At 37.0% G+C, this 13888-nt stretch overlaps 2 protein-coding genes across 3 annotated transcripts in view; both read left to right on the forward strand.

The window, feature by feature from the left end:
• Nucleotides 1–1760, forward strand: part of LOC127631045 (FAS-associated factor 1-like) — a 104175-nt gene extending 102415 nt beyond the window's left edge. For both annotated transcript variants that reach the window (XM_052108998.1, XM_052108999.1), the window contains exon 19: nucleotides 1004–1760. In XM_052108998.1, coding sequence (XP_051964958.1) covers nucleotides 1004–1087 — 84 coding nt within the window. In that variant the 3' untranslated portion in view covers nucleotides 1088–1760. The remainder of the gene's footprint in view (nucleotides 1–1003) is intronic.
• Nucleotides 1761–9332: 7572 nt separating this feature from the next.
• On the forward strand, nucleotides 9333–11889 carry LOC127631161 (doublesex- and mab-3-related transcription factor A2-like). The gene is made up of 2 exons (XM_052109171.1): nucleotides 9333–10188; nucleotides 10399–11889. Exons 1-2 carry the CDS (start codon nucleotides 9741–9743, stop codon nucleotides 11250–11252), a joined length of 1302 nt encoding a protein of 433 aa, XP_051965131.1. The 5' UTR covers nucleotides 9333–9740; the 3' UTR covers nucleotides 11253–11889.
• Nucleotides 11890–13888: the final 1999 nt, after the last annotated feature.

Raw genomic sequence — 13888 nt, forward strand, 5'->3', positions numbered from 1 at the left:
CTGTATGTATTCACTTTATTTTAAAGTTTAAGTGACATCTAGATGTTACATCTTGATTGCTGTTTCAGTATAGAAGAATGTCTCAAGTTCATTTCTTTCACTCACTGGTGCTGGGTGTACACTACATTGGACAGATCTTTAAAAGCCATTTTTACATTTCAGGGTGTGATGTTATATCCAAACCACCATGGACAATTATCTTTGACCCTTATTCATAATTTGATATGACTGTCCTCTTTATTTGTTATTGTGATTTTTATTTTTATTTTTTTAATAACAAAAATTCACCATGGTGACGAATATGGTAATGCAGAGGTTTTCACATTTTTTTTAAGGGGATCCTCAAATATGATGATCCTCTTGTGAAGGACCTTCAGTAAGTATTCAAGCTACAAGGAAGGAGAGATGAACACAATAAATATGTATTTTTTATTTTTAAATACATTTTTTAATAATAATAACAAATATAGCTGCAAGCAGCGATTAAGGGGCCAAGCAAAATTTTAGCATTTCAGAACTTTATGCAATGACTACATTGTGGGAAAAAAAAAAAAGGTTCAAAAGTTGCAAGAAAAAAACTGCCCAGAAACTGCAATTACACAGTGACAAAGTATAAATTGCATTTATGTTAAAGCACAACAAAGGACTTAAAGTTCAACAGAGGCAACACAGGTCTTGCGATTTACTGGGCCATCATTTAACACACTGTAACTCAGCTGACATGTGTGAAGAATACCAAAGAGTCATGAAAACTTTAGAGAACATCCACCCATCTATTTTCTATAGCCTCTTATGCTATGTAGAGTCACGGGGATTCAGTGAGTTTGGGAGTGATGAGCAGGGATTAGAATCAGGGAGTTTCTTTTAAAGAAGCAACAATGCTATCTACTGAGCCACCAGGTGTATGATACCTAATGCACTAACTAACCTTATGGAAAGTTATACCAAATATTCTTGTATCAGAGTGTTAATGGTCATGGTTTTTTTCTTTGTCTCTCCCCAGATAACGCAGTTAGACCCAGCATGGAATCTGGTGGAGGCCAAACTCTTTCCTCAGGAGACCCTTTTCCTGGAGGCCAAAGAGTAGAACCCATCTGAGATGAGCGAGAAGAAGAATAAGCAAAGAACTTTTAGCATGATGTCCACAGCGACCAGACACACACCCACACACTATCACACACATGATGCGTTGTATATGAATGCCAAGTGTACATTTTATGCACACTGAGGCCTTCACTAGCACACGGATAAACACTCACTCACATAACTGCAGTGTAATGTTTTTTTCTCTACCCAAATGTAAGATAACCGAAAATAAATAAAAAAAATCATGCAAATATGTGGAAGTTTAAAATAGCCAGCCTCACAGACAAGGACTTCTCACTACGGCTGCTTTTTTAAGACATATTTTGTGTTGAAATTAAATGAAATGGAAAAAATATGAATAAAAAAAAACAAAAAATAATAAATTCAAACAAAGTGACGTTTCCTGGGAACGCTGGACTATTTCCTATCCCCTACACTCACCAAGGCTCTCGAAGTCCCTGATTTTCAGCGTGGCCCTGGACAGCCCTTCACCTTTCAGAGCCTGGCTTCTCCCTGACACCCAAATTGATGAAATTTGCTTTTTATTTCAACTGCTTATGTTTATTTTTCTCTTTTTTTTTCATTTTTAAGTTTGATGCTGTATTAGATTTAGGTTGATGTACATTATATAAAGAATATATGAACATGCATATGTCTTGCCACTTCCATTCATGTGTGGGTGATTTTTATCAAATCATTATTTCATCAAATGAGCTCATGACCTCTTCATATTTCAGATGAGAGAAGATGTTTCTACTGGACTTCCTCCAGTTTAACATGGAGCTGCTGACAAATGAATATCTTGGGACAGGAGCGATCACTAGTGGTTTCCTCTGGCTTGATCTAATACAAACCAATCAGATCATACCTAATTTTGTTTCCGGTTTGAGATTACTGTAATCTGTTTTTTATTTCAACCTTTTGATTTAATTATGAAATTACAAAAGGGAAATAGTACAAATGTGATCATTGCTGATGCAAACCAGATGTTGTTAATAGTATAATTCACTAAAGTGTTCGTGACCGTGGATCAGATACAAACTTTGTTTTTTCTGCCATTGTTCATGAGAATGTAGTTGTAGTTAAGCCAATGGCATTCACATGATTGGTCTTGTATGAAGCTGTAGGACTAAACTGAACATTCCATGATCACTTTGAGCAACTTCCTGCTGCACTTCCTGTGCAGAGATATTGAAACTGGGATAGGTGAATGGAGCGGTGAGAAGGAATTGGTTTTCTTCTTTGTCAGTGGAGTAGACATTTCTGCTCAGTATTACCAGACATCATAGCTAATTGTGCCTGAAATTAAATGCTTATTGTGCTCTCTGCAACTCCACACATTTTTAAAGTTTAGAAGAAAACATGGCTTTATATCCTGCTCAACTGAATATGGTTCTAGGTGGATATAGATTAGTATTTTGAAAGCTAATTAAGTGATCATCCTCCTGCCAATGACACTTTAAAATTGTGATTGCAGTGTCTTTATATATAACCTTTTTACACTGGATAGATGGAGAGATCTTTCTAACCTGGGGCGGTTTTAATTGTGCGTTGCCTTGGCATTTCTCGTCAAGTTCTCACGCAAGGAATCTGAACGTTTAATATGTGCATTGAGTCACACTTCCAATGCAGATGATATGCCCTGGGAAAACATTAATCAGTCAAGCACCCCGCCCAATTTTGTATCTAATGCATTAAAGTATTTTTCAGTGTGAATAATTTTTTTTCTGCACTCACAACAGCTCTGATATTATGACTAGGGTCAAATATAGAATATTGTCTGAGTGTATTGGACTTGAATCTGTTTCAGAACTGTTGTCCTTGTGTCATGTTGAGTTTGACCTTGTCCACTCTCCCAACTTATGTTCATGCATTCAAGAAGGAGCAAGTTTTAAAATGACTAGTCAGGTGAGAAAGGCAGGCCAGTACAGCCTGAGGGAGAAATGTTGGTTATGCTCCTGTTTGAGTGTGATATTACTGTTTCAGTGACAGAATGTCAGGCTAATGCTCACAGACGCAGAAAGCACTGATGTGCACCGGTCTGAAATGATGTCATCATAAGTGAACTGATATTTCTTTTCAGCTTGATCCAGCTTGTCTACACTCCATCTTGTTCTATTGACAAGTGTGTTCTGAGCAATATGAGAATAGCAATAATTGCCACAATTGAAACAGTAATCCTCCTGATTAAAACAACAAAACAGACATAATGTATTTAGATTTTCCTCTATTTGTGTATGAATGTATATGTGTGTGTAATATATATATATATATATGACACAATCACATATGTATGCCAATATTGCAACTCAGTAAGTTTTGCATAGTTTTTTGCATATTTTTTTCATATAACATTTCACTGTTGATCACCAGTCCTTGACATCTCAATCAGCGACCCAGAATTGTAGCTGCTGTCAAGAATCAGTTTTCTAATTCCATTATGGTTCGATACCCAACTCTCGCACTCGACAAGAGAGTAATTTTGTGGCTTCCTTTGACACATATTCTCCTCTGGCAACATCAGATGGTGACTCATATTCTTCAATAACAAAAGGGAAGCGTTCAATAATGTTTGACCAGTCTTTACAGGTCAAGAATGCTGCTGCCCTTGGTAAGAGAAGAGAATTCCTGACGCAAGTGATCTCATCTTTGAAGCAGTTCCTGATCCCACAGCATCCACTCACCCAACGATGCTGAAATCCCAGACTAAACTAACCTGGAGGGTCATTCAAAGTTTACTTTCTCAGAGACGCTGGAGAATCTATGCAGCTTAAAGAGTCGCTCACAAAAGGAGTTCATTTCTGGGCAAATGTGTGCGAACGGAGCCAGGCGGGAGGGGTTGGTGTGAACAGGAATAGTTTTATTGGCTACTACCAAACGGAATGCTTTCTAACATTCATTCACAGAACTCAAGTTTTCATACTGATTTTATGCTCTCCTTTCTTAACCCTGGTATTGAGACCTGAAGGTTAGACTGTCACACTGCTTTATGATGGTAATAGGTTGATCTAGCTTGTTGCTTGCGTGCGTGTGTGTTGGGAGACATAATAATAATTTAGTCTGAGGAATTACCCATTAAAATTTTTTTTTTTTACAATTTTTTTATTAATTATTAATTATTTTTATTTATTTTATATATATATATATATATTGCGAACATTACTGCAGTCCTTCAAACATATTTTATTCATTCCATGTGAGACTAAAAACAAATTTAGTTAAACTGGGTAAACCCATTTGTGAGATATATTAGTGTTTGTATTTTACAGCTTTGCAATGTTGCCTACAGACCAAACGTGGTTGCTTAAATCCATTTATATAGGGAGGAATTTTGAAAATAAATAATAAAATAATGAAAATAACTGTCCCAACTTCAATACAAATTAAATGAAAATAGAATAAAAAATGGAAGATAAAAATATACGCTTTTCCGCTATTTTTTTATATATATATATATATATATCATTACATTTTTACTATTTCATTTTCAATATTCGCTGTTCATAGCTGTTGATATCTAGTTGACAAAGTATAGATTAGGCTGGATTATGCGTGCGATTTAAAAAACAAACAAACAAACAACAACAAAAAAAAAAAAAACATTCCAGGGCTATAATTGGCCTGAACTTTGAGGCTAATAATAAAAGTTCAAATAAACCTCAAGAAATATATTAAACTCTAATAATAATACTTAACACGCATGAATAGTAATTATACAAATGAATATAAATTATAAAATGTAAAAAATTTAAAATAATTTTTGTTAAAATAATTTTATAAAAGAATTTTTGTTTTGTTATTTTCAATATTATTGCCAGGATACATTTTTTTCTTCTTCTTTTTTTTGTACTATTAGTACGCTACAATCAACAGACATTTATTTATTTATGTGGCCTATTAGCGGTAACATAATGCAAATCGTTGACTACAGAAGAGGAATATCGGATGCAGCATTTTGGATTCAGTTATTACAAACATTTCGTGTCATTTTCACCAGTCACTTAAAGTCGACACTGATCAACCAATCCACGCAGAGCACAGAAAGTAAGTTGACACGGCCATGGTCCAGGTCACAACAAGCCTCGTTTCCCACTCCCGTCTAATAAAAAAATCTGCAGGGGAAAATGGAAAAAATAAAGCCATGGTATTCGGATTATCGTGGACGAGGTTAAAGCATTAAATGGGGCTAAAGGGGACTGAATAGACGCAGTGGCGTGCGAAGCGAAGCAGAGTAATTATTGCTTCATAATTGTGTTCTTTTTTCCTAAAGCATCGCGCTGCAGAGCCCCACTTGGAGTGGTTGTGACATTTAGGAGGTCGGTCTTTGTGCTGAACAATTCAAGTTTAAAAAACAAGACCAATTGAGTCGGCGCGGCTCAAAGCCGGAACCATTGTATAGGACCACATTGAGTTTGGATTTGGGACAATGGTGTTTCTCAAATTTCTTGCAAAAACCTATACTCCATCTGTGATCTCAATGAGGGCTCTTTCACTGGGTCCCTTCTTGTCTGTATGATTCGTTTGTAAAGGGAGGCAGATGTGGAGGGATGGAACCTGCATTTTAATTGGCTGCTGCATGAACACACACACACACACACACACACACACACACACACACACACACACACACACACACACACACACACACACACACACACACAAACACACACACAAATCATTTCATTTGTCGTCGGCATTTGAGCATTCTAAGCGTGCAAAGTGGATGTGCGTTACTGGACTCGCTCACAGTAACTTTTTGGACTGTTACTTAAGGACGTCTTGATAAAGTAATTTTACGTGAATGATTTCACTTCGTGTTGTCTCCATCTCAATTTTCAGTTAGAACCCAAAAAGAAATAACGAAGAAATTAATGTAGGCTATTTCTCCCACAAGTCCCAGAACAGGTTACCAGAATTAATAACAAAGTTAATAGCTCTCACCGTTTCAAACTTTTCCTTAACACTCAGAGACCCACTGTGGCAGACATGTAATAGGAATGGGAGAAAACTGTAGCCTAAATCCTGATATGCAACACTAGTTTTAGAGAGGGACAATTGTTGCATATTGAAAGTCACAGCTTGCTTAAGTCACACAAAATGCACCTCAAAGCAAATTATGTTTTAAAATCAAGATTTGCCCATTGATTGTCGCAGTTACCTAAAGTCACAAATTTCACCCCAAAACAAGACATACTTAAAATTCTATAATCAGTGGCTTCCAATAAATAAATAAATAAATAAATAATAATAATAATAATTTAGTACTAATATATGGTTGTATATAAAAAATAATGAATGAATAAGTAAATAAATAAATAATGCAGCATCGACCATCCATCCTAAGAATCCCAATAAAAGCTCATTTTAACGCAGTTATTTTAAGCGCTTTGTTCTGTGCCTTCAGGGGAATACCAGGGTCCTGCGCGGCGCAGCAGCTTTTCATGTGAACAAGAGGTTAACAACCTAATGAGGACTTGGAGACGAGATGAAGCGTGTAAATGGTTTTTCAAAACGCGCGCTGCTGCACCCTCATTCCCCCTTTTTATCTGCTACTCTAACCTCTGCTGCGCTTTGCACACTCAAACCATTCCAGCAGGAATTCAGCGTGGAGGCAGTTTGGGTCCTGCCGCGCTCCGGCCGGTATCAGCGGAGAGAAAGATCCGTACAATAGCGCCCCGGGGTGCTAGAGGAACAGAGACATGCTGTTACATATGTCGGGTCAAGCATCTCTTTTGTGCGGCTTTAAAAATGTGTAAAACTTAGTCAGCGGTGGAGATCCTAAAAAGGGAATGAAAGCCTTGTATGGGTTTTTGATGCATAGGTCTGATGAACTGTTAGAATGTTGAATTTCCTAAGTGCCCACAGTCAGTTTTAATTGCCTGGGGGCATTTAATTGGAATTCACAGAGACGCCCGTTCAATGGAGAGATTTTCAAAGTAAAGCGTGTAGAGGCCGGGTTCATTATTTCAACTTCATTAAAATCTCACTTCTGCACATTCACATTTTGTGTGTGATTGTTATTCCGCACACTCTAAGTGTTTTGCATTGAATGAGCAACATTGTAAATAATATGAGTCTGTTTTGTTTTACTGTTAGATGACATTCCGTTGTGATTTTTAGAAAGCTGTGACTATATGGCATCATCATTGACACAACAGCTTACGTAAAATCGGCCAAAGATCATAACTGTTAAAAGAGTTGTGCTTTCATCATCTTTCAGTTTCTGAACAATCAATGCTTGCTTATGGTTTTATAATGATCTCGGGACGTCTATTGTCAGTCGCGTGAGATCGCCACCAAGATAATGACTCTGAATATCAATAAGCTTTAGTTTAATATCGTCTCTATTAGGGTGCTGGTTGGTGGGGGGCAGATGGCATTTGCTTACTGTGAATGTGTGTGTGTAAACAATAAGAACCCGTGCAACAGGGAAACTGGACAGGCCTGCATCACTTTATCAAAGGAAATTCAGTTCAAATTCCAGGTGCTGAAGGGAACATGGAATTTGCTTATTTAAAATCTTTCAAATGAATCATATCTGTCCATTCAACACTACTGTTTGATTTACCGGAAAGCAAAATGAATAATGCTCAGACAATTAAAGTTCGCGACTAATTGAGTAGGCCTATATAAAGCGGGTTTGCACCTGAAATGTAGCCTAGTTGAGAAAACCACAGCAATTCGTAGCCTACTCCAGAGGAATTTGTAGAGCGTAGGCCTATATTTAAAAGACATTGTAATGTGCTAAATAAAATCCCTCATTAAGCATTTTATTATTGTGACACCCTGAAATATCTGATGACCGTGGGAATAAACGGTGTATGGTTATTAAATCAAAATGTATTCTGTTGTATCCTATACGGCCAATTAAAACGACCTCAGTCTAACTGAATCTCGTTGATACACACAACAAGACACACAACAAAAATATCGGTCAACTTTACAATGATAATATCGCAATAATTATAGCCTACAATTATAATGTAATAGGCCTATCTTTGCCGTTCATTTTTGAATCTCTGTAATCACAATAACAACAATAATAATAATAATATATGTAAGAGGTTATATTAAAATAGTTTACAAACAACAGTATTTGTATCACTTTCTCTTGACTTTCGTTCTAATAAAAAGTCTGAAAAGTGCTGAAAAATAATGCGGTAAAATGTGGAATTTATCGTGAAAAATAACAAGACTGTTTGGAAAGTGGCAAAAAAGGATCAATTAACGATGCCAAGGAGAAATGTGAAGGATTTCTTTTATTTTGACCATATTGGTGTCGACAAAAATATACAGAGAAAAATGTGCTAATAGGCTAGTTGTTTTGCAAATGCTAGACTTATATATTAGTAGGCCCTATATTACTCCGATCGCGTTTAACCACGCGAAAGTGAAATATCAATAGCGGGAGGCATGCTATATCAGCTTTCTCTTATAGGGCACAAGCCACAGCGAAATAGTTTTAATTTAATTCTATATTAATACCTATAATCAAATATCCCCGTGGCCTGTTAAAATCTGACAGTAAAAATCTTATTATAAATTGAACCAGCTCACTTTGCATTATGTCTCATTTTAACTCGATGTTTTAAAATCAATGCTATAGGCTACATGAGTTATGAAACATTTTCAAAAATAAAAACATTCACATTAAACACTTTCAAACAATACATACATGCAAGTGATGCACTAAACAAAGTCGAAACGAAGTCCTCTTCAAATTTAGCGAGACAACTTACCGTTTGCGTTATTCGATATCGACGTGAGGAATTGGCTCTTCACTGCAGTAAATCCCTGAAAAAAAAAATCGCATTGTTTTTCAAAAGATTAAACGTGTAACTTACCTTCGGTAAAAATGTACTTGCAAAGAAAATATCTTGCTTTTTAAAGTCTAGAAGATCCCGTAATCAGCTATGCTATTTTGGCAAAATAGCGGTTTATTAATAAATGAATGGCAAATACTTCAATCATGCGCAATGGTCATTTTGTCTTACTAGATGAATTGCCTGTATTTTAGTAAATAATTTCCTATGATAATAGTTTTATGTTTTAGCTCTGCGTGATGCTTGTTATTTGAGAAAAGGACGCAGGTGGACACAGTTGAAAAGAGACAAGCCAATCAGATCGCTCCTTCCCCCTTTAGCCAATGACAGGCGCCACATTGTTTTCAAATTTGTCTAATGAAAACGTGGGCGCAAAAATAGCTCGAGACGGATCTGTATCCACTGAAGATCTCTCGAGGAAGTTAGTGTCTCACACTGGCTCGGGCAGCAAACTCTCCTCTCTCAGACTGCTCTGTCTTGGAGTCGGCTGATCATTGAGTTTAAAGGTAGTTTATCATTTCTTCGATGGAATTTATTGTTTTTCAAAACGGCTATTCTTTAGTTTTGACGATTTTTTGAAGAAAGAAGCAGTTTCTGGGGTTGCATATGAACTGCGCTCAACAAGTTAAAGTGCAAAGAGGCGCACTGGAAAGAAGACTTTGAGTAACATTCCTAATTGGTTTCAGAGCTGTGCTAAAGAAATTCGCAGTGAATTGATTCTGCCCAATGCTTATGAAACGTATTTACACTGCGCACGCTCCTCTCCGATCAAACACTTCGGCTGCGCACGTATTTTAACCTATTGATCGACTGTTTGCTAATTCGGAGAATATGGATCTTCGTCCAGAGATCCCGTCCGTCGCCCAAGCAGGGTCGCAGGTTCATCCAGGTGCCACCGCCTCCATACCGGTTTCCATGGCCAGCAACCTCTTAAGGGGCCCACCACTGTTGCTTCGCGCTACGGAGAAGTATCCACGAACGCCCAAGTGCGCTCGGTGCAGGAATCACGGAGTTGTGTCCGCTCTGAAGGGGCATAAGCGCTACTGCAGATGGAAGGACTGCATGTGTGCCAAATGCACTCTGATCGCTGAGAGACAGCGCGTCATGGCAGCTCAGGTTGCGCTCCGCAGGCAACAGGCTCAGGAGGAGAACGAGGCAAGAGAGCTGCAATTGCTCTACGGCACTGCAGAGGGTCTGGCCTTGGCCGCTGCCAACGGCATAATTCCTCCTCGACATAACTATGAGGTCTTTGGCCAAATGAACAACGAAACCAACTCCGGTAGGTAAATATGTTATATGTATTTGGTTTATATGTCATGTATAGGCCTTTATTATTGTGGTTATATTTGTTGTTAAATTCCCTTTCAGTTTCTTACCTATCCAACGTCTTTATGCACAAAAAACATAAGCTATATGCCTACTATTTGTTGTCCAGTTGACATTAGGCTATAGCAGACATTTGTTGATATACATTTATCTGTTTCTGCAGAATCAAACATTCAAAAGTTCGAGTTGTTCCCGAAGACACATTTACCAGGATCGGTGACTCCACAGCAGGCGGTGGGAAAGTCCGTACCCACAGACACCGAATCTGTTCCTGGAATTTCATCTCCAGATTTGCGTCACGGCTCCGGCTCGGAAAACGGTGACCGAGAATCCCTCGTGAGTTCCCCGATCACCAAACCTCTGAAAGACGGAGAGGAGACGCCGGGCTCAATCAGTCCACTAGGCTCAGACTCCGGCTCGGATATTGATAAAGACGAGCAGGAGCCCTCGCCCTCCTCTGCAGCATCACGACAGATGAACGCCATCGACATCTTAACGAGGGTCTTCCCCAACCACAAGCGCAGCGTCCTGGAGCTTGTCCTTCAGGGATGCGGGAAAGACGTGGTGCAGGCCATAGAGCAAATACTCAACAACAGCGGCCAAGCCAAGGGCCCAGAGGAGTCCTGGACGGCGGAGAGGATGCTGCAGAGCGCACAGACGACAATATCTTCCAACCCGAGGCCTATGTTACCCGGAACCATGACGCTCAGCAATAGGTCTGCCTTCTCTCCTCTGCAACCCAATGCTCCACACTTTAGTGCCGATCCCAGCACCTATTCTCTCAGTACGCATTTGGGCCTGAACCCACTGCGGCTGGCATACTCGGCTCACAGCAGAGGTCTTGCCTTCATGGCTCCTTACTCCACCGCAGGTCTAATGCCAACATTGGGCTTTAGGCCGCCAATGGACTACGCCTTCAGTGACTTGATTAGAGACAGGACTCTCTTGCATAAAGATCAGAACTACAGTAATGGACTGTATGGTCCCCTGGTCAACAACACTCCAGAGAAACAGTGAGGGTCTATGGAATAATAAAAAAAAGACTATAGGGATAGCGTTTCATCTGTTCCATGTCTTTAAGACTCTTAGGCCTAAATATTTCTCCTTCAACGTTCCCAAGATTTGTGGGCCTTGTGGTTCTGTTATTGCAATTATGTATATAAACTATGTCTAGTTAAATCGCCAGAAAAAAAAAACGTAATACGGACTAACGATTGACTCGTGTTTGGTCTTGGCTTCTTTGAAGTTTATGATTAATCAAAAAGAAAATGGTTACGCGTAAAGGTTATAGTTTTTGCCTAACTGTAAAATGGTGAAGATCATTGACACTGCAGAGGTGAATTTTAGACCTTAAGCAGGGTGACCATAGTATTTCCCTGTAAATTGTGTATTTTAAAATTCTTCACATTTGTTATAATCCATTTAGATTATTTACAAAACGGATTAAGCCCCCGTGTGATACTAGTGCAATTCCTAGAATAATTTGCATCATCATTTAAAAGGGACAATTCTAGAATTATTGTTATTGTGGAACTTCTATCATTCCGTCTTTTCTGCTCCTTGTCTGTAAAAATCGTGCCATGTTCATTCAAAGAACGCTGAACGCCGAAGTTATTTTGATTCAATGTGGTTACAAACATTTGTATTCCTTTTGTGAGTGATATATTGTGTTACACAGCGAAACAAAGTATATTGCATATCTTGATTATAAATACATATTTGTCAAAGTTATGTTCACAAAAACACTTCAAAAGGAATCTTTTTAAAAAAAAAAAAAAAAGAAAGACGCAGGCTAAGACGTAAAACAATTGTTTGTTGAATGAAATCTTGCTGATGTTTACGTTGCGAAGTGTACAATCTGTGTAAATTTTGCAAAAATAAATTTTATTTTATTCTTAATTTTTGTTTTGCTTTTTTGTACATTGAACAACGAATCATTGCTGCAATACTTTTTTTTATTTTTTTTATTTGAGTTATATTAGAAATTTTAATTATTAGGTAAATTTTTACCTATTTCAAAACACGTGAAAAATAATACAAGCTTTAACAATAATAAACAATTCAATAATAACGAATATTATGTAATAAAAATAATGTGGTAACAATTATAAGCTAGCTACAAAGATTAGTAATGCAATGCATGTAGCTTTTTTAATTCACGTTTACTGTATAAATATATATTTGAAAACGAATTACATAATATTTTAAAAAGTTAATGTAAGGAGTATTTGTCAATACTTTCAAAACTATACATGTCTGAGTTAAAGTGAGATAATTTGAGCACTACTCTTCTTTTACAAGATTCTGAAGGCCTCTAAACAGTGACAGTCTCAAGGCAGGAGTCCACTGTATTTTTGCATGTGGAGTGTATTGCTGAACTATTGAATAGCGATGCCATGGAGACATAATCCCCCTCGCCAGAGTTTAAGTGTTTACTTTCTCCCTGCAGATAAAAGCAGTGGCGGATTGACAGAGTGTCTTCATTTAACGGAAAAACCGAGCACTCCAATGTTCATAATGCACATTTGATGAAGTGCATGATATCATAGAAGCCTCTTTCGCATAGAAGCCTCTATTTAATATTTTCATAGATAGTGTTTTAATACATGTTAGAATTCCTCTGCCGTCGTGTTTTTGTACAATAATTATTATATTTTTTTATTTATTACATAATAAAAAATAATAAAAAATCGGGGATATTTTTTTTCAAAAAACAAATATAGATATTTATTTTTTTTTTCATTTTGAGAATTTCTTTCCCTATAAGTTATGAGGTCATATGTTGACTAAGCAGTCTGACAAAATTATTAGCTACAAAGTGAAGCCTATTTAATCTCAAAAGCAATTTCATAAAAAAATATACAGAAATAAATTGAGTAATAGGCTTATTTGATCAAATTAAATGAAATAAATAAATTATTTAATTTTATATTATTCAATTTGATGGAATTTTGTAGCCTAAATGTAAAATAGGCTAAATATTTGATTGGAGTGTGGTTCTCTACGCTTAATGCGTAAATATAATATTTTTTGTATAATACATTAAACGAAAGACTACTCCGAACTTGTGTTGTATTATGAAACGGAACAATATATTTGTTTTATTCGGACAGGGGATCAATAAAGTTTTTACAAACAAAGCTTTTAAGAACCAATAGTCTGACGCTTGAAAAATGTATTTAGCTATATCTTTAAATTATATTACTCAATATAAAAAGAAATACATTAAATCTAAATCTATTTAGATTTAATTGAGTTCATTGTTATCTGGGCCTCGTTTACCAAAAGCATCGTAACTGAAGTAGTACTTGAACATTTTCGTAGAGTTACGAGTGCTCTGGAGAACTCGTGCTGCGCTAAGAGCATCATAAGCACACAGACTATGCACACACCTGAAGGACAAACGCAAAACGACACCTGATACAATTTAATTGCCTATAGACAAAATTTATGATTACACATTAATATCAGGATACCTATGTTTTATTTATTTTGATTTTGACAGGCAAGTTTAATAATAATAATAATAATGAAATACCTAAAACAGATATGGATAAATTGATTAATTAGTAAACATATAAAGATATTTGTGTTGACTGTGGTAACAGCAAAGTGGTGGCATGATTGATGCAGACAACTGTATAAATGAAAAC

Source organism: Xyrauchen texanus, chromosome 37, assembly GCF_025860055.1.
Source record: "Xyrauchen texanus isolate HMW12.3.18 chromosome 37, RBS_HiC_50CHRs, whole genome shotgun sequence".
NCBI classification, from domain to species: Eukaryota; Metazoa; Chordata; class Actinopteri; order Cypriniformes; family Catostomidae; genus Xyrauchen; species Xyrauchen texanus.

Bases quoted from the DNA above. Each gene is read 5' to 3' on its own strand.
- LOC127631161 (XM_052109171.1), top strand. From the start codon at position 9,741: ATGGATCTTCGTCCAGAGATCCCGTCCGTCGCCCAAGCAGGGTCGCAG. The intron at 10,189-10,398 runs GTAGGTAAATAT...CTGTTTCTGCAG, and splicing joins GAACAACGAAACCAACTCCG to AATCAAACATTCAAAAGTTC.